We start from the raw sequence: 25,587 nt of genomic DNA on the forward strand, positions 1-25,587 counted from the left end.
CCTTCCCTCCTTCCTCCTTCCTCCCTTCCTTCCTTCCCTCCGTCCCTCCCCTTCCTTCCCTCCCTCCCTTCCTTTCTCCTTCCTTCTCCCTCCCTTCCTTCCCTCCCTCCCATTCTGTTGCCTCCTTCTTTCCCTCATTCCCTTCCTTCCCTCCCTTCCTTCCCTCATTCCTTCCTTCCCTCCCTTCCTTCCCTCCCTTCCTTCCCTCCCTTCCTTCCCTCCCTCCCTTCTGTTCCTTCCCTTTCTTCCTTCCCTTCCCTCCCTTCCTTCCCTCCCTTCTTCTGTTCCTTCCCTTCCTTCCTTCCTTACCTCCTTCTTCCTACCTTCCTTCCCTCCCTCCCTTCCCTTCTTTCCCTTTCTTCCTTCCTTCCCTTCCTTCCTTCTGTTCCTTCCTTCTTCCCTTCCCTTCCTCCCTTCCTCTCTTTTCTTTCTTTTCCCTTCCTTCCTTTTCCCTTCCTTCCTTCCTTCCTTCCTTCCTTCCTTCCTTCCTTCCTTCCTTCCTTCCTTCCTTCCTTCCTTCCTTCCCTCCTTTCTCTTTCTTTCTTTCTTTCTTTCTTTCTTTCTTTCTTTCTTTCTTTCTTTCTTTCTTTCTCTCTCCCTTTCTTTCTTTTCTTTCTTTCTCTTTCTTTCTTTTTCTTTCTCTCTCTCTCTCTTTCCTTCTTTCCTCTCACCTTTGCCTTCCCCTTCCCCTCCTCCCCTCCCTTCCCCCTCCCCATTGCCGAGGCTGGTGTGCCACCTCTTCTTTCTTGTAACATTTACACTTTTAACCTTACAAATATTTTAATCACCAGCCAGTCATGATGGCTCATGCCTCTAATCCCAGCACTTTGGGAGGCTGAGGCGGGCAGATCACATAAGCCCAGGAGTTAGAGACCAGCCTGGGCAACATGGCAAAACCCTGTCTCCACAAAAAAAAAAAAAAAAAAAAAAAACCCACAAAAATTAGCTGGATGTGGTGGCATGTGTCTGTAGTCCCAGCTACTCATGAGGCTGAGGTGGAGGATGGCTTGAGCCTAGGAGGCAGAGGTTGCAGTGAACTCAGATTGTGCCACTGGAACAGCCTGGGGGACAGAGTGAGACCCTGTCCCCCCAAAAAAATTTTTTTGAATCTCTAATACCATTCTCTCCTGGGCAATCTTGTGGTGCATCCCAATCTCCTTTGCAGACTTCTTTTCTCTACGAATCCCTTAAATGTTGGTGTTCGCTAGGTATTGTCCTTCTGGGTTCTGATTTCAGACTGATAGTTTTTTTTTTTCTTTTGAGACGGAGTCTGGCACTGTCACCCAGGAGGGAGTGCAATGGCATCATCTTGGCTTACTGCAACCTCTGCCTCCCAGGTTCACGTGTTTCTCCTGCCTTAGCCTCCCAAGTAGCTGGGATTACAGGTGCACACTATCTAATTTTTTGTATTTTTAGTAGAGACAGGGTTTCACTGTATTGGCCAGACTGGTCTCGAACTCCTGACCTTGTGATCTGCCCACCTTGGACTCCCAAAGTGTTAGAATTACAGGCATGAGCCACCACACCCAGCCCAGACTGATAATTATTTCTGTACAATCTTTTTTTTTTTTTTGAGACAGTCTCACACTGTTGCCTAGGCTGGAGTGCAGTGGCACGACCTTGGGTCACTGCAACCTTCATCTCCTGGGTTCAAGTGATTCTCCTGCCTCAGCCTCCCAAGTAGCTGGGATTATAGGCATATACCACCACACCCAGCTAATTTTTGTATTTTTAGTAGAGATGGGGTTTCACCATGTTGGCCAGACTGGTCTTGAACTCCTGATCTCAAGTGATCCGCCTGCCTTAGCCTCCCAAAGTGCTGGCATTACAGGTGCGAGCCACCGTGCCTGGCCCTTTCTGTACAATCTTATCTGTACCCATGGCTTCTGTTAATACCCCATGCTAATGACTGAAATATATCTTTCTAGCGAATATCTCTGTGAGGTTCAGACCTATATAACCAGGCATGTGTGTGTGTTGCGGGGGAAGAGTGGATGTTTTAAGCACATTGCCCCATAGAAGATAGAGGTCTTAATGGCATCTGAAACTAAACACGTGCAAACTGAATTATTTTTGTCTCCCTCTTTTCTCCCCTAATCTCATACCTCTTCTTTCTTTTCATGGATGGCATTAGTTTTCACTTAGTCCTCAAAACCTTAATTGTCATACATTTCTCCTTTGTAACATGCCCCACATTAAATTTTACCAAATTCTGTCAATTTGATATCCTAAAATATCTCTGATTACATTTCTTGTCTTCTTTCTGTAGCTCCCTTTTCAGTCTTACTGTGTCTCATGTTTTGCATATCCAAATTTGCTTTTCCCTCAACCCCTTCTCTCCTCATAAGGTAACTTCCAAATTTCTTCCAGAGTGACCTTCCTTTTTTTTTTTGAGACAAAGTGTCACTCTTGTCCCCCAAGTTGGAGTGCGATGGTGCGATCTCAGCTCACTGCAACCTCTGCCTCCTGGGTTCAAGTGATTCTTCTGCCTCAGCCTCCCCAGTAGCTGAGATTACAGGCGCCTGCCACCACGCCTGGCTAATTTTTGTATTTTTAGTAGAGATGGGGTTTCACTGTGTTGGCCAGGTTGGTCTCAAACTCCTGACATCAGGTGATCCGCCCGCCTCGGCCTCCCAAAGGGCTGGGATTACAGGCGTGAGCCACTGCACCCGGCCGAGTGATCTTTCTAATAAGCACTTTTTATTTCATGCAACATTCCTCCACTTGGTTATCTAGTAGTTTCCCTTTGCCTGTAAGATAACATCTAAACTTCTTAGCATGCTAACATGGTACTAATGATTGGGCAACAATATTCTCATTTCTGACTATTCATCCTTTCTGCTTTTGCTCCAGGAATGCTGAACTCTGTGTAGTTCTACAGACAGGCCATAAAGTCACTTCATTGCTTTGCACATAGTTTGTTCTGCATCACTCTTCCTTCTCTCATCCACTTGGCAAAAAACACCTACTCATCTTTCATGTCTTCCTGTAAATATTATCTCTTTGGTGAGGCTGTCCTTTAATCCCCTTGTAGACATAGGTTCTCCTTTCCGATTATTGTGCATTTTTTTTTTTTTTTTTTTTGAGACAGAGAGTCTCACTCTGTTGCCCAGGCTGGAGTGCAGTGGTGCAATCTTGGCTCACTGCAACCTCCACCTCCTGGTTTCAAGCGATTCTTCTGCCTCAGCCTCCTGAGTAGCTGGGATTACAGGCATGCACCACCACACCCAGCTAATTTTTGTATTTTTAGTAGAGACAGGGTTTCATCATGTTGGCAGACTGCTCTCGAACTCCTGACCTCATGATCCACCCACCTCGGCCTCCGAAAGTGCTGGGATTATAGGCGTGAGTCACTGCACTCGGCCGATGTTGTGCATTTTAAACCACCTTCACTGTCTTCTAATTTTGGCATCATAACTGGGTGTGTATACCCTTCTTCCTGTGTGTGCTGTTGGAAGGATCGTGTCCTTTCATCTTTATATGCCTAGCGTAAAACATGTTGCCTGGCCGTGTAGTTGATATGTAATGTTTGAATAAAGGAAAAAGCAATCTGTGTATTGTTCATTGAAAAGAAAATGTAAGCTATTCACTGATTTAACATTCATCTTTTTCTCACCTTTTAAATTTTGTTTTGTTTTATATAGGCCCTCAGTTATATTAGGAGTAACCAACCCTTTTTTTGCTAAGACACTCCAGCACTGGCCACACATTATTCGAATAGGAGACCTTAAGCCTACAGGTAAAGTATAAACTTGGTGTTCTGTTTTTAGTGTGCAGTGTTGCTGAACAGGTTTCTTTCTTCCTTTCTTTTCATCCTTGATTACTTTTTATGTTGATGGCAGCTTTCTTTAAGGCCTTTGGAGAAGAGTATAATTTCCTGCTAATTTCCAACTGAAATACGCAGGTTCTTATAATATGTATAATCTGTCATATCCTCCTACCAAAAAGTATACTTATAGTATTACAGACATTGAATGAATTATAGTAAAATGAAGTCTCAAAAATGTTAGCTTTATATATATATTAAATATTATATAATATATTTAAATATATATTTACAGATTTAAATATATATTTAAATATAAATATAAAATATATATATTTAAAAGCCCAATAAAACAGAACTTTCTATATATATAGAAGTCCAATAAAACAGAACTTTGCAATACTGCTTGAGTAAAACCTTATAGAAAACTAGAATTATTCCCGACTTGTTGCAAAATACTCAGCTAGGTCTCAAAACAAGTATATGTCCCTGTAGCACAGGTTATTGTTTTAGGGAGTGGTTCACAGTGTCTTTTCATACGGAAAAGACATACAGTACCTTGTTCATGGTAGGAGTTTAACAAATGTTTAAGTATATGAATTCTGAGGTTGGAAGTTTTGTTAATCTAGATGACAACTAAATGGTACATTAATTAAGGACATGAATCTTGGGTATGAGAAGATACGAGAAATTTTTAAAATCTTAATTTAATCTTGACATTTATTTTCATGGTTTGCGCATACTAATTTAGACTATTTTATTAATTGTAATGTAGTGGACTACTGACTATTTTCTCCTTCCAGTGGAAGACTTCTCTCTGACATGACAATGGACATTCATGAATTTTCCACTGAAATAGTTGGGATTATAAAGTTATTTTCTAATAACTTTATAATGTACTATGTTTGTTTATTTATCTATGAGACAGAGTCTCACTCTGTTGCCCAGACTGGAATACAGTGGCACTATCTCAGCTCTCCCAGGTTCAGGTGTTTCTCCTGCCTCAGCCTCCCAAGTAGCTGGGATTACAGGCACCCACCTCCATGCCTGGCTAATTTTTGTATTTTTAGTAGAGACGGGGTTTTGCTATGTTGGCAAGGCTGGTCTCAAACTCCTGACCTCAGGTTATCTGCCCGCCTTGGCCTCCCAACGTGCTGGGATTACAGGTGTGACCCACCACTCTCGGCCATTACAGTTTTTTGTTTTGTTTTGTTTTGTTTTCAAAACAGAGTCTCACTCTGTTGCCCAGGCTGGAGCGTAGTGGTGTGATCTCGGCTCACTGCAACCTCTGCTTCACGGGTTCAGGAGATTCTCCTGCCTCAGCCTCCTGAGTAGCTGGGATTACAGGTGCCCGCCACCACGCCTGGCTAATTTTTGTGTTTTTAGTAGAGACGAGGTTTCGCCATGTTGGCCAGGCTGGGCCCAAACTCCAGACCTCCAGTGATCCGACCACCCCGGCTTCCCAAAGTGCTGGGATTACAGGCTGAGCCACTGCCTCTGGCCAGCAGCCACTACTTTTAAATCTTGTTCCTTTTGTTAAATAATCTGATTTTATAAGATTTTCCTTCTGGTATACACATATATCTAAATGGAAGTGTTAGAATCAAGGATAACATTTTAAATAGTACTGTTTACAAATTCTGGACTCAGTGTTACTGAAATTTTTAGAAGCTTTATGAAATAGAGGAAAAAGCAAAGGGCTTCACCTTGGCAATCAGAACTGTGTGCTAATAGGCTGAATATCATTTTTAAGTCTCAAATTTTTTGTCTGCTAGGAGGATTAAACACAGTGCCTGATGCATGGTACTCTGTAAATGGCATGGTCCCCTGCCATTCTGTTACTGTTCTGTCTGAGTATTAATGATAGTTCAGAGAACAACAGTTGCTAGAGTCTTGGATATGAGACGATATGAGAAATTTTTTAAAATCTTAATTTAATCTTGACATTTTCATGATTTGGGCCTACTAATTGAGACTATTAGTTGTAATGTAGTAGACTGCTGATTGTTTTCTCTTTCCAGTGGAAGAAGTCTCTCTGCTAGATGTAGGTAGGAACTTTTGCACAAAATCATTGGTAGAGCAGCATGAGTTGATAAATCTGTTTAAGAAATCACCAAACTGTTTGCCAAAGTGGCCCATCAGTTTACATTCTTACCAGCAATGTGTGAGGGTTCCTATTTCTTAACATATTTTCCAACATTTGATGTTGTCATTTTCATTATGGCCATTCTAGAATATTTGAAATGGTGATTTTAATTTGCTTTTCTCTAATGTCTAGTGATAGTGAGCACATTTTCATCTACTTCCTTTCATTCATATATCTTTGGTGAAATGTCTATTTAAATATTTTGCCTTTTTAAAAAATTTTTTTTTGTGATAGGGTCTTGTGCTATTGCTCAGGCTGGAGTGCATTGGCACAATCATAGCTTACTGTAACCTTGAACTCCTGGGCCCAAGTGATCCTTCTGCCCCAGCCTTCCCAGTAGCTGGGAGTACAGGCGTACACCACCACGCCTGGCTGATTTTTAATTTTTTCTGTAGAGACAGGATCTTGCAATGTTGCTGGTCCTGAACTCTTGTGCTCAAGCAGTCCTCCTGCCTTGGCCTCCCAAAGTGTTGGGATTACAGGTGGAAGCCACCACACCCGGCCTGTTAGTTTCCATTTTTTTGATAGTAGCCATCCTAATGGGCATGAGTTAGTATTTTATTGTGGGTTTCAGTTTCATTTCCCTCATGATCAGTGATGTTGAGTATCTTTCCATTGTTTATTGGCCATTTATTTTATTTATTTATTTATGAAACGGAGTCTCACTCTGTTGCCTGGCTGGAGTGCAGTGGAGCGATCTTGGCTCACTGCAACCTCCGTCTCCCAGGTTCAAGCAATTCTCCTGCCTTAGCCCCCCGAGTAGCTGGATTACAGGCATGCACCACCACACCCAGCTAATTTTTGTATTTTTAGTAGAGATGGAGTTTCACCATGTTGGCCAGGCTGGTCTCAAACTCCTGACCTCAGGTGATCTACCTGCCTTGGCCTCCCAAAGTGCTGCAATTACAGGTGTGAGCCACCGCACCCAGCCTATTTATTGGCCATTTATATATCTTCTTTGGAGAAATGTCTATTCAAGTCCTTTGCCCACTTTTAATAGGATTGTTTGAATGGGTTTTTTTTTTTTTTTTTTTTAGTTATAAGAATTCTTTATATATTCTAAATAGTAATCCTTATTAGATACATGCTTTGTGAATCTTTTGTTCTATTTTGTATTGTCTTTTTGTTCTCTTGATGGTGTCCTTTGATGCACAGAAGTTTATTTTACCTTATTTATTTATTTTTTGAGATGGAGTCTTGCTCTGTCTTCTAGGCTGGAGTGCAGTGGCCCGATCTTGGCTCACTGCAACCTCCACCTCCTGGGTTCAAGTGATTCTCCTGTCTCAGCCTCCCCAGTGGCTGGGATTACAGGTGTGCGCCACCACACTCAGCTAATTTTTGTATTTTTAGTAGAGAGAGAGTTTCACCATTTTGGCCAGGCTGGTTGAACTCCTGACCTCATGATCCACCCGCCTCAACCTCCCAAAGTGCTAGGGTTACAAGCGTGAGCCACCACACCTGGCCTGTGCACAGAAGTTTATAATTTAATGGTCTTATTTATCGTTTTTTTGTTTTCTTCTTTTTTTTTTTTTAAGTCTTATTTATTTTTTCCTTGTATTGCTTGAGTATTTGGTGTCATAGTCATGAAATCTCATATATCTTTTAATTTATGAGTGGTATATATCTTGGAGTATTTTTCCGCTTGTTAAGGTAAAAACCAGCCAGGCCCACTGCAAATGCTGTACAAGTTGTGCAACACAGCCCTGCTCAGGATTCTGGCTTTGAAACCTGAGATAGATGTGAGTTCTACAAGGAAAAAAAAAAAATCTGGCAGGGTCAGTAAAATAATAGAAAAAAGCGTCTTCTTTAGGACCAAGAGGGAAGGCACAGCAGGATTAAGATTTTGCTCTCCTGTGTCCTGAAACTTTACCAGAAACATATATTTAGCGTTAACCTTGCAGAAGGATCATTCTTCCTGATATAAAGGAATTGCTTTTTCTGGATTATACCTAGTTTTAGTGCACCCACATCCTTGGACAAGATGTTCCTCTGTGTCTAGTTATGACAGAGCTAACAGCCTGTCTTAATAGGGCACTCATTAATCAGAATGAATGATGGCAGTAACCAACTGGTTCTGGTGCATACCAGGTGAATATCAAGTTTTGTCCATGCTTTAGTTTCTTCATCTGTGAAATGGGCATCATAAATAAACTCTTATTGTGAAGATTAAATGTGATAATTTGTGCAGTGTTCTTGGACCAGAGACTGGCACGGAGGACATCTTTAGTAAATGGTGGCTATTACTGTCCTTACCATTATCTGCAACTCTTTAAGCAGCATGTTCATGCTTCTGTATTTAACTTTTTACTCAAAAGGCCTTTTCTCTTTCCTATGGATAACTTTTTTTTTTTTGAGACAGAGTCTCGCTCTGCCACCCAAGCTGGAGTGCAGTGGCGCAATCTTGGCTCACTGCAAACTCTGCCTCCTGGGTTCAAGTGATTCTCCTGCATCGGCCTCCCAAGTAGCAGGGACTACAGGTGCCTGCCACCATGCCCGGCTAATTTTTGTATTTTTAGTGGAGATGGGGTTTCCCCATGTTGGCCAGGATGGTCTCGAACTCCTGACCTCAGGTGATCCACCCGCCTCAGCCTCCCAAAGTGCTGGGATTACAGGCGTGAGCCACCATGCCTGGCCAAGTTTTTCTCTCTCTTATAGTTTCGCTTAAATGCTACCTCCTTTAGGAATCCTAAATACTTTTCTTACTCCTCTTTGGCCAGGACACTCTTCTGTGTCTCATAGTATCTTGTTCATAATTCTGTCCCAGCACCTTTCCCTCTGTATTATCATTTCTCTGTGTCATATTTTGCTGTTAGACTGTGGCTCATTGACATGAGGAATTAGCTGTTTTGTTCCTGTATTGCCAGTATCTTATATTTACTTAATATATACTGAGTCAATGAAAAATTAAGTCTGTGTATCCATGATACTGCTTTTTTAACAAGTATCTGTTTAAAATTATTATTGGGGCAGTTGACATATTTGGAGTATAGACTAATTTTTTTAATCTCTTTCGCTCTTCCCTTTATAGACTGTGTTACTTGGCAGCTTCTTTGCAAGATTGAAATTACAGTCAACCCTTGAACAACACAGGGATTAGAAATGCCAACCTCCTATGTAGTAGAAAATCTGTGTATACCTTTAACTTCTCCAAAACTTAACTTCCAACCAGCCTACTGTTGACCAGAGCCTTAACAATAACATAAACAGTTGATTAACACACACATTTTGTATGTTGTTTGTATTATATACTGTATCCTTACAATAAAGTAAGCTAGGGGAAATAAAATGTTACTAAGAAAGTCATGAGGAAGATAAAATATATATTGACTATTCATTAAGTGGAAGTGGATCATCATAAAAGTCTTCATCCTCATAACCTTCGCATTGAGTAGGTTGACGAGGAAGAGGAGGGAATAGTCTTGCTGACGCAGGGGTGGCAGAAGGAGGAGAAAAAATCATGTATAAGTGAATATGCACAGTTTAAACCCACATTATTAAATGTTCAACTGTATTTCAAAGTAAAAAGTTTATAGAAATAGCTGTTTTATCATAGTACATGCTCTTAAAATTTTTTAGCAATGTAAGGTTGCAAAGGAAAATGTTCCTTGTTCTTAAAATCCCACCTCCAGATATACCACAATTAGCAGTTTGATCTATGTAACTATTTAAACAAAGGTATTTTGTGAATTTAGAGGCTTGAATTATATTATAATCTCTATAATAATATAATCTCTAGATTGTCTTTCAGTCCTTAGGTTCTTTTAGCCCTTGTGCAGAGAAGAGGGAGGGTGGAGAAAGTCTTTGAAATTAGATTTGTTCACGACACTTTTAAGTGTGTATCTTGAGGCATTTTTCTGCCTGTTATAAGAGTTGTTTAGGTGTTAGCTTTCTTTGACCCTAAGACCAGGGCCTGCATATACTACACAAGCTATTCAACATAGCAGTCTGCTCAGGAGTCCTGTCCATCTGTGGCTCAGACCTGTGGTTGCTGCACACACCGTTGCCACTTGCTGGCAGTGTAAGTTTCTGTAATGGAAAAGCTGAATTTGAGGAGGCATCAAAAAAAAAAAACAAAAACCCACACACAAACCCTTGAAGACTACATCTGCACAGTCATTTAAGAATTACTCTATATTCCATTTATACTTAAAGGGTATTTTATTCCTCTTCAGCACCTAAATTTTCAGTTTTATGTATTTGGCATGTAGATTTTAAATTACAGGTTGAGTGACAAAAAGGGAAAAATTTAAGTAATGATATTAATGAAAGATCAAATATCCATTTTATATAATTTACATGAATTGTTTCTGTACTGTTGTAATAATCCAGTATTCTTGTAATCCAGTTTTAAAATACCAAGAATGAACCCTTAACTTATTAATTGATGTTAAGAATGCTTTAATTATAACATGCTTAAGTAATAAACAGTAGATTATAAAGTTCCAATTTTATAATATGTATGATTAGAATAATTATAAAAATCTTTATGCTGCTTCCTGCAGGTGAAATTCCTAAGCAGGTTAAAGTGAAAAAACTGAAGAATCTAAAGACTCTGGATTCTAAACCTGGTATTGACTTTTATTGATTTTTAAATATATATTTGTATGGTACTTGGGTTTTTTTGTTTACCTTCTTTTCTTTGCTCTTAGGAGTTTATACTTCATATAAGCCATATTTAAATAGAGATGAAGAGATCATAAAACAATTACAGAAGGTAATTAGTTGCTCATATTATTAATTTAAATTTCCTTGTTCAGGTATGTAATATCCACTTAGGCAATATGTCCTTTATGTATACTAATGTGAAATAGGATCTTTCCTTTTTTTTGTGGGGGGAGCGGGGAGACGGAGTCTTACTCTGTCACCCAGGTTGGAGTGCAGTGGTATGATCTCAGCTCACTGTAACCTCCACCTCCCAGGTTCGGGTGATTCTCATGCCTCAGCCTCCTGAGCAGCTGGAATTATAGGAGTGCACCATCATGCCTGGCTAATTTCTGTATTTTTAGTAGAGATAGGGTTTCACCATGTTGGCCAGGCTGGTCTTGAACTCCTGGCCTTAAGTGATATGCCCACCTCGGTCTCCCAAAGTCCTGGGATTACAGGTGTCAGCCACCACACCCTGCCCGGGTATCTTTTTTGACTCAAAGTTTTATGAAAATCGGGAGACTAAGCTAGCAACAGTATGGGCATGAATTTGGGACTGTAGCTATACATGAGTGTCAGTCTTTCTAGAAACTTGGGAGTTATAGTGAAAAAGCCATAGATTCTACCATGATAGCATCTAACAGTAAGGGATTATAATTTTTTTAAAAATGTAAATCATATAATGTAGCAAATATAAAATATTGTCTTTATTTTGAACTCACGTTTTTTTTTTTTTTGAGATGGAGTTTCGCTCTTGTTGCCCAGGCTGGTGGGCAGTAGCATGATCTCGGCTCACTGCAACCTCCACCTCCCGGGTTCAAGCAATTCTTCTTTCTCAGCCTCCCAAGTAGCGGGATTATAGGTGGCTACCACCACGCCTGGCTAATTTTTGTATTTTTTAGTAGAGACAGGGTTTCACCATGATGGCCAGGCTGGTCCTGAACCCCTGACCTCAGGTAATCCACCCGCCTCAGCTTCCCAAAGTGCTGGGATTACAGACGCGAGCCACAGTGCCCAGCTGTGAACTCACATTTTCACAGTATGGGATGAACAGTATTCGCTAAGCTAAGAACTCTTATGTTTTGCTCTGGTAAAGATTATTTTCACAGGATATTGCACAATTAACTTCACATTAAATTACTTCAAGGTGAAGTTCTAGTTTTTTAAATATCAAGTGTAAATGTATATTTACATAGCAGTTCAATATGATAATTATCCATTGTTTTATGTTCCATCACTAGAAAACATTCTCATTATTTCCTCTTTAAGGGTGTACAACAGAAACGTCCTTCTGAGGCGCAAAGTGTTATTCTTCGACGCTATTTTTTGGAACTGACACAAAGTTTCATCATTCCATTAGTAAGTTAATAAAATACATTTTTGCATATTTTAATGATTTGGTGAAGGGTATGTAAATGTTTTTCCCACCCTCCAAAACCATATCTTAAGTTGTGCGTTTTGCCAGCCTGGTATATTTGAGTGATTAAAAATAAACCCCTTTGCAAGAGACCTGGATTATTTGTTCTAGTGTTAACTGTTTAGCTTTGGTAAGTCACTCCCTCTGAACCTCAATTTTCTTACCTATGAAATGTGGCTGATTCCACTTTTCCTAAGTACCTTTCAAGACTGTTGTGAATATTAAATGATATACTTTATATGAACTGTTAAGTAGTTACTACATTTTTCACCTTAAAAGAAGATTATTGTAGAGCTTCTGTGATAGTTATCTTGAAAAAAATTTGACATAATGTCTATGAGGCTGTAGCTCCATAACAACAGGGACTGTATCTGTCTTGCTCGTTATTAATTTGCCAGTCTGGCATAGGGTAGCACTCAAATGTTTATGGAATAAATGACTAGATGATATGGTTATTCTAAGAAATTCAGAAGGATGTCATATTAAAGTATAGGGAGTACCATGATGTGGCCCTACTCTGGAGACTGCATCATAGAGAAACTTTGCACAGTTATTAATATAAAGTAATATATCTATGAATATTATATAGGGCATCCTGGAGATCTTTGCTGTTATATTTTAGAAAGAAATATTATTTCTTGGTCTATGGATGTCAACTTATTTATTCCATTAAATCTATTTGTTTGAATAAATAAACTTTTCTGTAGTGCTTATGAGCATGGACTAGGCTGGGCACAGTGGCTCAGGCCTGCTACTTTGGGAGGCCAAGGTGAGAGGATTGTTTAAGACCAGGACTTTGAGACTACAGTAGGCTATGATTGCACCACTGCACTCCATCCTGGGCAACAGCAAGACTCTTAAAAAAAAAAAAAAAAAAGCATGGACTGGGCGTGGTGGCTCACATCTGTAATCCCAGCACTTTGGGAGGCCGAGGCGGGCAGATCACGAGGTCAGGAGATCGAGACCATCCTGGTTAACATGGTGAAACCCCGTCTCTACTAAAAATACAAAAACTTGGTCGGGCATGGTGGCATGCACCTGTAGTCCCAGCTGCTCTGGAGGCTGAGGCAGGAGAATCACTTGAACCTGGGAGGTGGAGGTTGCAGTGAGCCGAGATCACGCCACTGCACTCAGCCTGGGCAAAAGAGTGAGACTCCGTCTCAACAACAACAAAAAAAGCATGGATGAAAGTCAAGTAGACCTCAATTCAAGTCTAAATTGTATTAGCCTTTTGAAGAATCTTCAGTTTCCCAATAATACCTACCACGTAGGATCATTCCAAGGATTACAAGAGATCACGTATGTAAAATGTTGAGTGCATTATCTGGCCTATAGTTACTCAGTAAGGTTAGCTATTATCATTAAGACAGGGTGAAACCTTGACTCAACTAAAAATATAAAAATTAGCCAGGCGTGGTGGCGGGTTCCTGAAATTCCAGCTACCTGGGAGGCTGAGGCAGATAATTGCTTAAACTCTGGAGGCAGAGTTTGCAGTGAGCTGAGATTGCGCCACTGCACTCCACTGCCATGTGCCACTGGGCAACAGAGCGAGACTGCATCTCAAAAAATAAAAATAAAAAAAAGGGCTGGGCACGGTGGCTCACACCTGTAATCCCAGTACTTTGGGAGGCCAAGGCGGGTAGATCACGAGGTCAGGAGTTTGAGACTAGCCTGACCAACATGGTAAAACCTTGTCTCTACTAAAAATACAAAATTAGCAAGGCGTGGTGGCGCACACCTGTAATCCCAGCTACTTGGGAGACTTAGGCAGGAGAATTGCTTGAACCCGAAGGGGCGGAGGTTGTAGTGAGCCAAGATCACGCCATTGCACTCCAGCCTGGGCAACAGAACAAGACTCTGTCTCAAAAAAGAAAAACAAAATGTAGTCCCTTGGTTTACCCAAGATTTAGTTGAATTTTATTTGAAATCTTACTTCCCAGGTCAGTCTAAATTTAGCTATATCTTTTGTGGGGAGTGATGGAGTTGTTGCCGTCCATTGAAAGGGCATATGATTAAAAACTTAAAAGACCCATTTCTTTTAAGTAGGTCTGTTTAAATATTTTTGAAGACACTCCTTTTATTAACTTTTTTTTTTTTGGTTTTAGGAAAGATATGTGGCAAGCTTGATGCCTTTGCAGAAAAGTATTTCCCCATGGAAGGTATGAATATATTCAAATCTATTTGGGTCCTCTAACTGTAATTAACTTCTGTGAACATATCCACTCCTAATTTCTAAATATTATATTTCCTGTTTTCTAGAGTCCACCTCAATTAAGACAGTTTCTTCCAGAAGAATTTATGAAAACACTTGAGAAAACAGGACCTCAGCTAACCTCTAGAATAAAAGGCGATTGGATTGGACTTTACCGGTTAGTCTTTTTTTCCTGTTTTACACCAATGTGTCGTGCTTTATTTAAAAACAAAACAAAAAACTAGACTTAAACTTATTCTTTTTAAAGAATTCTAAAGTTTGACATGGTTCTCTGAATAGGAAAGGTATTGAGGAAAGGAATAAGTTATAATCAAACTTTACTTTTTTAAAATGTATTTTTATAGGCATTTCCTAAAGTCTCCAAATTTTGATGGCTGGTTTAAGACCCGGAGGAAGGAAATGACCCAAAAATTGGAGGCACTCCATCTAGAAGCTCTTTGTGAAGAGGTTCGAAAACTGTGTGTTTGTGTAATGATTAACAACTGTTGAAAATAAAGATAATTATGCTTAGAGGTTGAAGATTGTACCCTTTATCCACTCTTTATAAATAGTAATAATGACTAACTTTTCTAGATCATGTGTTGTGTGCCAAGGACATTATAGGGGCTTTATATAGATAATCTCTTTTAATCTTTATAATGATTCTTTGAGGTAGGTGTGTTATGAACTACATTATGGGAAACATTTGGCTTAGAAGTTAAATGACTTGCCTCAGATCACATCCCTGCTAAGTAGTGGAGCCAACAGTGTGCTGGAGTCCACTTGCATTGGCTCACAAGAGCCAACTGTGCACATCTCTTCTCTGTGCACATCTCTTCTCAGCTCTGCATTCAGTGACCTCAGGTTGGCAGCTTGAAATAGCCTACAGTGGGAGTACTACACCACAGAAATTGGCAAATGTGACAAACCAGAGACCTTTTTTGGAGAACCACTTGTTAAATATTTACCAGCACATTACTGGGTAGAGTAAGGATTCTAATCCAAGAAGCCTAACTCCACATCTTTTGCTGTTACGATGTATTTACCTTTTTTAGTGAGTATTAACACTTTTAAAAATGTGGACTGATTTGTTTTTTATGTTCTGTATTACCAGGCTATTTTAAATTAAACTACTTATGAAAATAAAAGGGGATAGTCTTACTTTCATTTATATTTAGCTTTAAATGTGAGGCATGCTAGCCTCAGTGATAACTTTCTGCTCATAAACTCCCAGTGACTGTGGCTTTGAGAAAAGGAATCTGATGAATGCACCTGCAGCACAAGCCCAGGAAGAGCTTATCTGAAAACATGAAGTTTACATCCAGTAGTAAATTCATGTTCAGTTCTCTTGATTTGTTAACAAATGTTCCTTATAAATTAGTCACTACTTAGTGGCAGTGGGGGTTACTATTACAGTTTGAGTTGCAATTTTGTTTTTCTTGCTTGATCTAAAAATGCCACCTCAGTACATTTTGTTTTGCTTCCAAATATGAGACAATTATTCTGGCTAATGCAGAAAATTAACAGTTATTAGAATATTGTGAGAATTATTCTTGCACTTAATGCTATATCTGGGTTAAATACTTTGTTTTCCTTTTCCTTCTTGTCTTTCCTTCACAGTAGCCTTACCTATTGAAATAGAGGTTTGAATATTATTTTGAGAATTTACTGATTTGGGATTTTATTTATTCTAGGACTTACTTCTCTGGATCCAGAAACACACAGAAGTAGAAACAGTAGACCTTGTCTTGAAGCTGAAAAATAAGCTGGTATGTAGCCAAAACAGCCAATGATTAAATTGACTTTTCTGTGAAGATATTTTCCTCTCATGTGAGCTGACAACCCATGATAGTTCACAGAAGTAACTTTTTAAATGAGAGGGCTTGAAATTGGTCAATTGATGGTAGGTATTGCTGAAAATACTTGGTCACTGAAACAGACCATAATGATGCCATATTATTCTAACGTTATCTACATAGAATCTAATAAGCTCTATCAAAACATTGTTGCTTATATTTCTAGGTATTATTATGAATTTACATAGAAGCCTTTTACTGAGCTCAATAACGTATTGCTTAAATGGAATGCTCCTTGCTTTTTTAGTTTCTGTAAATTTTGGTCTAAGACTGAAAGTATCCAATTGTTAGACCTTTAAAATGGTTTATTTAGAGAATGTAATGTATTAATACAGATTCTGAGGATAATTTAAATGCTATGAAATGTCCTTATGTAGTTGCAGGCTGATCGAGAGCACTTACCTGTGAAACCTGACACTATGGAAAAGTTACGGACACACATAGATGCCATTATCTTAGCATTGCCAGAGGACCTGCAAGGCATACTGCTCAAAACGGGCATGACATGATATTTGCCAAGATTTTCCAGCCAAAAAGGATTATGCATCAGGAAGCATACTGACATTTCAACCAGACGCACAAAGGAGATCTCTCAGTGGCAGCAGAGTGGAGAATTGCCATGAATGCTAGTTACAGGGTAGAAAGACTGTATTGTATAAACAGAACTTTTTAGTGCATTATTTTTAAAGTGGATATCTGTGGTGGTTCCACTTTAATACTGAAACACCGAAAGGCATTTCTATATTTTTAATCATGTTCTAAAGTGCTCTTATGAGAGACTTGTGGGCCATCAGTATTAGTGATTTCATACTGCAGTGCTGGCATTGCAGATATTTTTTTAAATTGGTGCTGCTTTGCCCAATCATGTTAAAACTCAGGGGGATATAAAAATAACATTCACACTGGCTATCTTCTTAAGAACAGAAAGACTGAACTGTCCTATGGTTAGAAGGAATTGATGCTTATGTAGTGCCTTCTGTTGTCCTACATGTTTCACAGTTCAGCTGCTAGTCTTGAAGCTTTTCCTTAGCTTCATTATGATATGTAATTTTATAAGGTATTCTGTTGAGTGATCATTGTTTAAAAAAAATGTTCCTTGCTACCCATTGTGTTTATTAATATACATGATGGGTTTTTTTCAGTTGTCATATAGATTTTCATTATTTTCTCTTCCATTTTCAAAATTTAATCTTACCAGTTTCTCCAAAGACAAGGAGGCATCTAGTATTAATTATGGAAAAGTTTATTTTCTCTTACCCTTTATTAATTTAAACATTAGGCCAGGTGCAGTGGCTCACACCTGTAATCCTAGCACTTTCAGAGGCCAAGGCGGACAGGTCACCTTAGGTCAGGAGTTCGAGACCAGCCTGGCCAACGTGGTGAAACCCCATCTCTACTAAAAATACAAAAATTAGCCAGGCTTGGTGGCACACACCTGTAATACCAGCTACTTGGGAGGTTGAGATGCGAGAATCACTTGAACCTGGGAAGCGGAGGCTGCAATGAGCTGAGATTACACCACTGGACTCCAGCTTGGGTGATGTAGTGAGACTTTGTCTCAACAAAAATAAAAAATTAAATAATAAATACTAATTTAAATATTATTAAATGTTTAAGCTAATGAACTTGGATGCTTTTCAAAGACATTTTAATTATCAATCTCATAATCAGCTATTTTTTTAAACTGAACTATTCTTATTTCAAAGGCATTCATGAGTTTTTTATGTGATACTTATTTGAGTGATGATGAGATTGGTGTCAGGCATTATTTGTTTGGTAGTGTTTTATTTTTCCCAACATTAATGTTTCTCAGAACGCTTTTCCTACTGTTGTTTGACATGGAAACTTTTGCATGAGTCACTGTTATGGTTAGCTTTTGTTGTTGTTTTTGTTTCTGTTTTGTTTAAATAATACTGCCTTGCCAAAAATAGAAGAATGTGATTTGGTAGAGTAAGGTTGTTTGGTTTGTGTTTGAATAAGAGTATCCTGCAGAAGCCACTTTTTTTTTTTTTTTTGAGACGGAGTTTCACTCGTTGCCCAGGCCGGACTGCAATGGTGTGATCTTGGCTCACTGCATCCTGCAGCTGCCAGGTTCAAGTGATTCTCCTGCCTCAGCCTCCCAAGTAGCTGGGATTACAGGCATGCGCCACCACGCCTGGCTGATTTTGTATTTTTAGTGGAGATGGGGTTTCTGCTTGTTGGTCAGGCTGGTCTCAAACTCCCAACCTCAAGTGATCCGCCTGCCTTGGCCTCCTAAAGTGTTGGGATTACAGGCGTGAGCCATGACGCCCGGCCAGAAGCCACTAATTATAATAGGCACACATGACACAGCATGTGGTTAATAGCTGTGTCTGGAATTATCCTCTAAATAACCAAATTTAGTTGTATGTATCTGTAAAGGATATGGCTTCAGAAGCTATCTTTTGTTCTCTTGCTATAACTCTTAAGGGCATTCCTGACCCAAGAAAGATTCCTTGCATTTGTAACTGTGGTCTGATACCCAAATGTGCCCTGTTCTTATGGATACAGTCTCTTAAAGCATACCTCAAAGTCATAGAGAGAATATGGCATTCAAGAAATCATTTGCCTTGGATCATATGAGTTATTTTGTGAAACAACAGCTGACTTTTCAGAAAAGGGGCAACTACTTTTATATGCTAAAAGTATTTCATAACTTTCTGGGAAACCTTATTTAGGTATAAATGGTTATCTTATTATTTTTCAAAAAGGTATATTTTAATAATCGTACAATTTATATACAGTTTGTGACCAGAATTTGCAAGTTGTTGGTGTCATATCAAGGATCTTTTAAATTATGCCACTACAGGATGTATCATTTGAAGTTTATTTTGCACAGCTAAACAGTAGCAAAAGATGCCAATTAGCATGATAATGGTGTCTTCATTTTTACTGTATTTAACTGAAACCTAACACATGTTGAAAACCGTATCATACCTAGTTTATCTCTTAATTTCAAACTATGTACTTGTAAAAATGATGTAAATTTGCATTGGGAACCTGAGAAAGACTGACTGATAATTTTTGGTTTGTGATTTTCAGATTTGTCTTTTTTTTTTTTTTTTTTTTTAAAGAAGACTTTGTTACTGTGTAAACCCTGACGTTAAATGTTTTATCTCTACCAGCATCAGGAGGAATCACTGCTTTAAGGGTATTATGTAATGCCTAGTGCCTTCTATTTACAGTGAAAAAGAGGTTTTTATGAAGGCATTTATGGTCATTACCAAAAACTAAATTAAAGGCCTTGGATTTTAAAGTACTTGGATATTTTGTGTTATTTCTGAGTGGGGTTGGACTACTTGGAGAAAATGCATAGTTAATGAAACTTGAGCATTATGAGATTCCTTTTGTTTCCTGCCAGATTGTTTGTTTTTTTAAGGACTTCAAATGAAAACCCTGTGTACTTCACTATGAACAGGTGAACAGTTCTGTTTAGACAGATCAGTTAAGTGGCTGCATATCTTTCCTAGCAGTGCATTGATTTTATGAAATATTCTGGTAAAAATATTGGCCGTATGTATTGGCTCATACCTATAATATCAGCACTTCAGAAGGCTGAGGCAGGAGGGTCGTTTAAGCTCAGGAGTTCAAGATCTGCCTAGGCAACAAAGTGAGACCCCGTCTCTACAAAAAAATCAAAAAATTAGCAGAGCATGGTGGCACATGCCTGCAGTCCCAGCTACTCAGGTGGCTCAGGCGGGTGAGGTGGGGATGGCCTGAGTCTAGGAGGTAGAGGTTGTGGTGAGCCATAATCACACCATTGCACTCCAGTCTGGGTGACAGAGCAAGACCTTTCTCAAAAAAATATTTTAGTTGCTAGATTCTCCTTCATTTGCTACTTTTTTTAAAACCCAAATCTCCAATTATTTTTACTTCTTCCTCTTATTTTTTAAAAGTAGCAACTACATTATATTATCATTATTTTTTTTTTTCTTGAGACAGAGTTTCACACTGTCACCCAGGCTGGAGTGCAGTGGTATGATCTCTGCTCACTGCAACCTCCATCTCCCAGGTTGAAGCCATCCTCCTGCCTCGGCCTCTCAAGTAGCTGGGATTACAGGTATGTGCCACCACACCTGGCTAATTTTTGTATTTTTAGTAGAGACAGGGTTTCACCATGTTGGCCAGGCTGGTCTTGAACTTCTGACCTCAAGTGATCTGTATTGGCCTGCCAAAATCCTGGGATTACATGCATGAGCGACTGCACCTGAGACCCCATCTCTAAAAAAAGTTTTTTAGAAGTAGTCAGACATGGTGGTACATGCCTGTGGTCAAAGCTACTTGGGAGGCTAAGGTAGGAGGATAGTGTGTGCCCAGGAGTTGGAGGCTGCAGTGAGCTGTCATCATGCCATTTCACTCAGCCTGAACAGCAGAGTGAGACCCTGTCTATAAAAGAAAAAATATTTTTAAAAGAAAAAATATTTTTAAAAAATTTTAAAAGATTTTGTTGTTCAATAATCATGCCTCATTCCATTTTACTAGCTTTACCACTAGATTTGCAATCTTCTGTTTATTTTTGCCTCCCCATTCTTGTCATCATTATACTATTTTTGTCTTAACCATTAGAAAGCACCATTAGAAAGCCGGACTTCATAGATCCTACATGTTTTTGCCTGTCCCTCACATTTTTCCATGTCAGCCAGTCTGAATACATTATGGTATAAATTGCTTCTACATTGACTGAAATACTTTTGGAAAATAGTAACTTTATATTCCAGAGTTATACTACTTATTAAGTGAATGATTTTTTTTTGAGAGTGAGTCTTGTTCTGTCACCCAGGCTGGAGTGCAATGGCGCCATCTCCGCTCACTGCAACCCCCACCTCCCAGGTTCAAGCTATTCTCCTGCCTGAGCCTCCCGAGTAGCTGGGATTACAGGCGTGCATCACCACACCCAGCTAATTTTTGTACTTTTAGTCAAGACAGGGTTTCACCATGTTGGTCAGGTTGGTCTCAAACTCCTGACCTTAGGTGATCCACCCACCTCAGCCTCCCAAAGTGCTGGGATTACAGGTGTGAGCCACTGCGCCCAGCCTTAAGTGAATGAATTTTTTTTTTTTTTTTTTTTTTGAGACGGAGTCTCACTTTGTCGCCCAGGCTGGAGTGCAGTGGCCGGATCTCAGCTCACTGCAAGCTCCGCCTCCCGGGTTCACACCATTCTCCTGCCTCAGCCTCCCGAGTAGCTGGGACTACAGGCGCCCGCCACCTCGCCCGGCTAGTTTTTTGTATTTTTTAGTAGAGATGGGGTTTCACCATATTAGCCAGGATGGTCTCGATCTCCTGACCTCGCGATCTGCCTGTCTCGGCCTCCCAAAGTGCTGGGATTACAGGCTTGAGCCACCGAGCCCGGCCTTAAGTGAATGAATTTTTATCCTTCAGTAGGAAACTTGAAATGATTGCATTCATTTAATGAAATGGGTAAATATTTTTATAATCAGAGGCTCTGGTGGTAGAACTCAACAAATCAGTTTTTTTGTTTGTTTATTTGTTGTTGTTTTGTAGAGATGAGTTCTCGCTATGTTGCCCAGGCTGGTCTGAAACTCCTTGGGCTCAAGCAATCTTCCTGCCTCCACCTCCCAAAGTACTGGGATTACAGGCGTTAGCCACCTTACGCAGCCACAAATCATACTTTTTAAAAACAGCTTTATTGAGGTACAATAAGCTGAACATATTTAAATTGTATAATTTGATAAGTTTTCACATTTGAATGCACCCATAAAACCGTCATCACAGCCAAGATAGTGAACATTTTCATCACCCCCAAAATTTCCTTATGCCCATTTGCACTCCTTTCTGTCTCCCCCAAACAACCATTATAGATGCTTTCTGTTGCTATAGTTTGTATTATCTAGAGTTTTATGTAAGTGGAATCATACAGTATATATACTCTTTCTGTTTTTTGGTGGGGAGGAGGTCTGACTTCTTTCACTCAGCGTGATGATTTTGAGATTCATTCATGTTGTTGCCTGTATCAGCAAGTCATTTCTTTTTATTGGTAAGTAGTATTGTGTTATAGGGGTGTAACACATTTTTTACCCACTTACCTGTTGATAGACATTTGGATTGTTTCTAGTTTTTGGCTATTACAGATAAAGCTGCTGTGAACTCATGTACTAGTCCTTGGATGGACATATATTTCCTTTTTTCTTATGTAAATACCTAGGAGTGGTATGAGGGGGATGTCTTGGTCATATGGTAGGTGAATGTTTAACTTTTTTAAGAGATTGCCAAACTGTCCCAAAGTGGTTGTACTATTTTATTTCTAGGAGTATTGTATGAAAGTTCCACGTCCCAACTAACATTTGGTATGGTCAGCCTTTTTAATGTCAGCCATTCTAATAGGTTTGTATTGGTACCTTATTGAGATGTTAATTTACATTTTGCTGATGACCTTTGATGCTGAGCATCTTTTCATGTGCTTATTAGCCTTCTCTGTATCTTCTTGGTAAAGTGCTCCAAGCTTTTGCTTATTATGTAATTTCCTGTGGTTGTGCCTTGAGAGTTCTCTATAATATTCTTTTTGTTTGTTTTTGTTTTGGTTTGGTTTGGTTTTTGAGATGGAGTCTCACTCTGTTGCCCAGGCTGGAATACAGTGGCACGATCTTGGCTCACTGCAACCTCCACCTCCGGGTTCAAGTGATTCCCCTGCCTCAGCCTCCTGAGTAGCTAGGATTACAGACACCCACCACCATGCCTGGCTAATTTTTGTATTTTTAGTAGAGATGGGGTTTCGCCATGTTGACCAGGCTGGTCTTGGACTCTTGACCTTAAGTGATCCACCCACCTTGGCCTCCCAAAGTGCTGGGATTACAGGTGTGAGCCACTGAGCCCAGCCAGAGTTCTTGGCCTCCCAAAGTGCTGGGATTACAGGTGTGAGCCACTGAGCCCAGCCAGAGTTCTCCATATGTTCTTGATACAAGTTCTTTTTCAGATACATGCATTGCAAAGATCCCCCCACCCCTAGTTTATGACTTTTTTTTTTCATTTTTAAAAGTGTCTTTTGAAAAGCAGTTTTTAATTTTGATTTAGTTCAACTTGTGAATTTGTTCTTTTAAGTGTTGTGTTCTTACCCAAGGTCACAAAGACCTATGTTTTTTTCTATTATTTTTATTTTTATTTTTTTGAGATGGACTCTTGCTCTGTCATCCAGGCTGGAGTGCAGCGGTGCAATCTCAGCTCACTGCAACCTCTGCCTTCCGGGTTCAAGCAATTCTCCTGCCTCAGCCTCCCCAGTAGCTGGGATTACAGGCGTGCACCACCGCACCTGGCTAATTTTTGTATTTTTAGAAGAGATGGGGTTTCACCATACTGGTCAGGCTGGTCTCCAACTCCTGACCTCAAGTGATCCGCCTGCCTCAGCCCCTCAAAGTGCTGGGATTACAGGTGTTAGCCAACATGCTCAGCCTCTGCTAGCAGTTTTACAGTTCTAGGTTTTGCATTTAGGTTTATAAACCATTTGGAATTAGTTTTAGTGTGTATGTGAAGTATGAATTTAAGGGTTTTTTTTGTTTTGTTTTTTGCATATGAATATTAGTTGTCCCAGCACCATTTGTTGAAAGGTGATTATTATTGCCAAAAATCAGTTGCATTGGCTTTGTTGTACCTTTGTCAAAATTCAGTTGTCCATATATATATGTGTGGGTTTATTTTTATTTTTACGCTTCCTATTCTGTGCCACTATTTTGTATATGTCTATCTTTATGCCAATACCATATTGTTTGATTACTGTAGCTTTATTGTTGAAACCGGGTGGTGTTAGCTCTCCAGTTTGTGTCCTTGTTAAAGGCTGTTTTGCTTACTTAATTACTTTACATTTCCATACAAATTCTAGAATCAGCTTATGAATTTCTATACAAATTCCTGCTGGGATTTTGATTGGGATTGCATTGAATTTATGGATCAATTTGAGGGAGAATTGAATAATATCAAGTCTTCTGAATCATGAACAAAGTATATGTATGTTTGTTTTCCATTTATGTATGTTTTAATTTCAGCAGTATTTTGTAATTATCAACACAAGTCTATCATATCTTCTGTCAGATTTATCTCTAAGCCTATCATATTTTTGATGTTGCAAATATTTTTTAAAAATTTAAATTTACAATTTTTCAAAAATTTGTTCAAAATACTAGTACTGTACGTATATGTACATTGATCTTGTATCCTATAATCTTGCTATACTCATTTATTCTAGTAGCCTTTTTTGAAGATTCCATCAGATTTTTTACATAGAAGACTATGCCATCTGTGAATAAAGACTGTTTTACTTCTTTCCAATCTGGGTGACCTTTATTTATTTTTCTTTGATTACACTGGCTAGAATCCCCAATGCAATGTTGAATAGCATTGGTAAGAGCAGACATACTCATTTTTAAACATTTTTCTTTTTTAAAACTTTTTTTTTTTTTTTTGAGAGGGGTTTCTGCTATGTTGCTCTCAAACTCCTGGGCTCAAATGATCCTCCTGCCTCAGCCTCCTGAGTAGTTGGGATTACAGACATGTACCACTTTGTCCAGCTCTTTCTGATCTTAAAAGAAAAGCATTCAATTTTTCTTTTCTTTTCTTTTTTTTTTTTTTTTTTGAGATGGAGTCCTGCTCTGTCACCCAGGCTGGAGTGCAGTGGCACGATCTTGGCTCACTGCAGCCTCCATCTCCCAGGTTCAAAGTGATTCTCCTGTCTTAGCCTCCCGAGTAGCTGGGACTACAGGTTCCCACCACTGTGCCCAGCTAATTTTTGTATTTTTAGTTGACACGGGGTTTTACCATCTTGGCCAGGCTGGTCTCAAACTCCTGATCTGGTGATTCACCCACCTCAGCCTCCCAAAGTGTTGGAATTACAGGCGTGAGCCACTGCGCGTGGCCTCAATTTTTCATCACTAATTATGATACTAGCTGTAGGTTTTTTATAGATGTTCTTTTTTTTTTTTTTTGAGACAGAGTCTTGCTCTGTTGCCCAGGCTAGAGTCCCGTGGCATGATCTTGGCTCACTGCAATCTCTGCCTCCCGGGTTCAAGCAATTCTCCTGCCTCAGCCTCCTGAGTAGCTGGGACTACAGGCCCACCACCATGCCCAGCTAATTTTTGTGTTTTAATAGAGATGGGGTTCCACCATGTTTGCTAGGATGGTCTCCAACATCTGACCTCATGATCCACCTGCCTTGGCTTCCAAAGTGCTGGGATTAAGGTGTGAGCCACTGCACCCACCAAAAATAACGATGGCTAGACGCCATGAAGTAGGTGGCAATGACTTAACCGTATACATGTTGTCAGGCCTGAGGGCCTCTTCCATCCTTGCCAAGGGAAGTGCTAACCTTCTCTCCTTTCATACAACACGTAGATGTTCTTTATCAAGTTGATGAAATCCCCTTCTGTTTCTAGTTTGCCTGAGAGGTGTTTTATTTATTTATGTATTTTTTGAGGCAGAGTCTCGCTCTGTTGCCCAGGCTGGAGTGCAGTGGCGCGATCTTAGCTCACTCAACCTCCGCCTACCGGGTTCACACCATTCTCCTGCCTCAGCCTACAGGCGCCTGCCACCACACTGGGCTAATTT

At 39.7% G+C, this 25,587-nt stretch overlaps 1 protein-coding gene and 1 non-coding gene across 2 annotated transcripts in view; one reads left to right on the forward strand and one right to left on the reverse strand.

Annotated features, from left to right (window-relative positions):
* The window catches only part of DENND6A (DENN domain containing 6A), a 62,862-nt gene extending 43,565 nt beyond the window's left edge, over window positions 1–19,297 (forward strand). Inside the window, exons 10-18 of the mRNA XM_073009599.1 lie at window positions 3,540–3,739; window positions 10,415–10,480; window positions 10,562–10,626; window positions 11,826–11,915; window positions 14,079–14,132; window positions 14,233–14,342; window positions 14,530–14,632; window positions 15,859–15,933; window positions 16,398–19,297. Of these exons, the coding sequence (XP_072865700.1) occupies window positions 3,540–3,739; window positions 10,415–10,480; window positions 10,562–10,626; window positions 11,826–11,915; window positions 14,079–14,132; window positions 14,233–14,342; window positions 14,530–14,632; window positions 15,859–15,933; window positions 16,398–16,529 (895 nt within the window). The 3' untranslated portion in view covers window positions 16,530–19,297. The remainder of the gene's footprint in view (window positions 1–3,539; window positions 3,740–10,414; window positions 10,481–10,561; window positions 10,627–11,825; window positions 11,916–14,078; window positions 14,133–14,232; window positions 14,343–14,529; window positions 14,633–15,858; window positions 15,934–16,397) is intronic.
* A 5,947-nt stretch (window positions 19,298–25,244) lies between these two features.
* Window positions 25,245–25,370, reverse strand: LOC119626072 (U6atac minor spliceosomal RNA). The gene has a single exon (XR_005242265.1). It is a non-coding gene; the product is annotated as a U6atac minor spliceosomal RNA (small nuclear RNA).
* Window positions 25,371–25,587: the final 217 nt, after the last annotated feature.

Source organism: Chlorocebus sabaeus, chromosome 22, assembly GCF_047675955.1.
Source record: "Chlorocebus sabaeus isolate Y175 chromosome 22, mChlSab1.0.hap1, whole genome shotgun sequence".
Classification (NCBI taxonomy): Eukaryota; Metazoa; Chordata; class Mammalia; order Primates; family Cercopithecidae; genus Chlorocebus; species Chlorocebus sabaeus.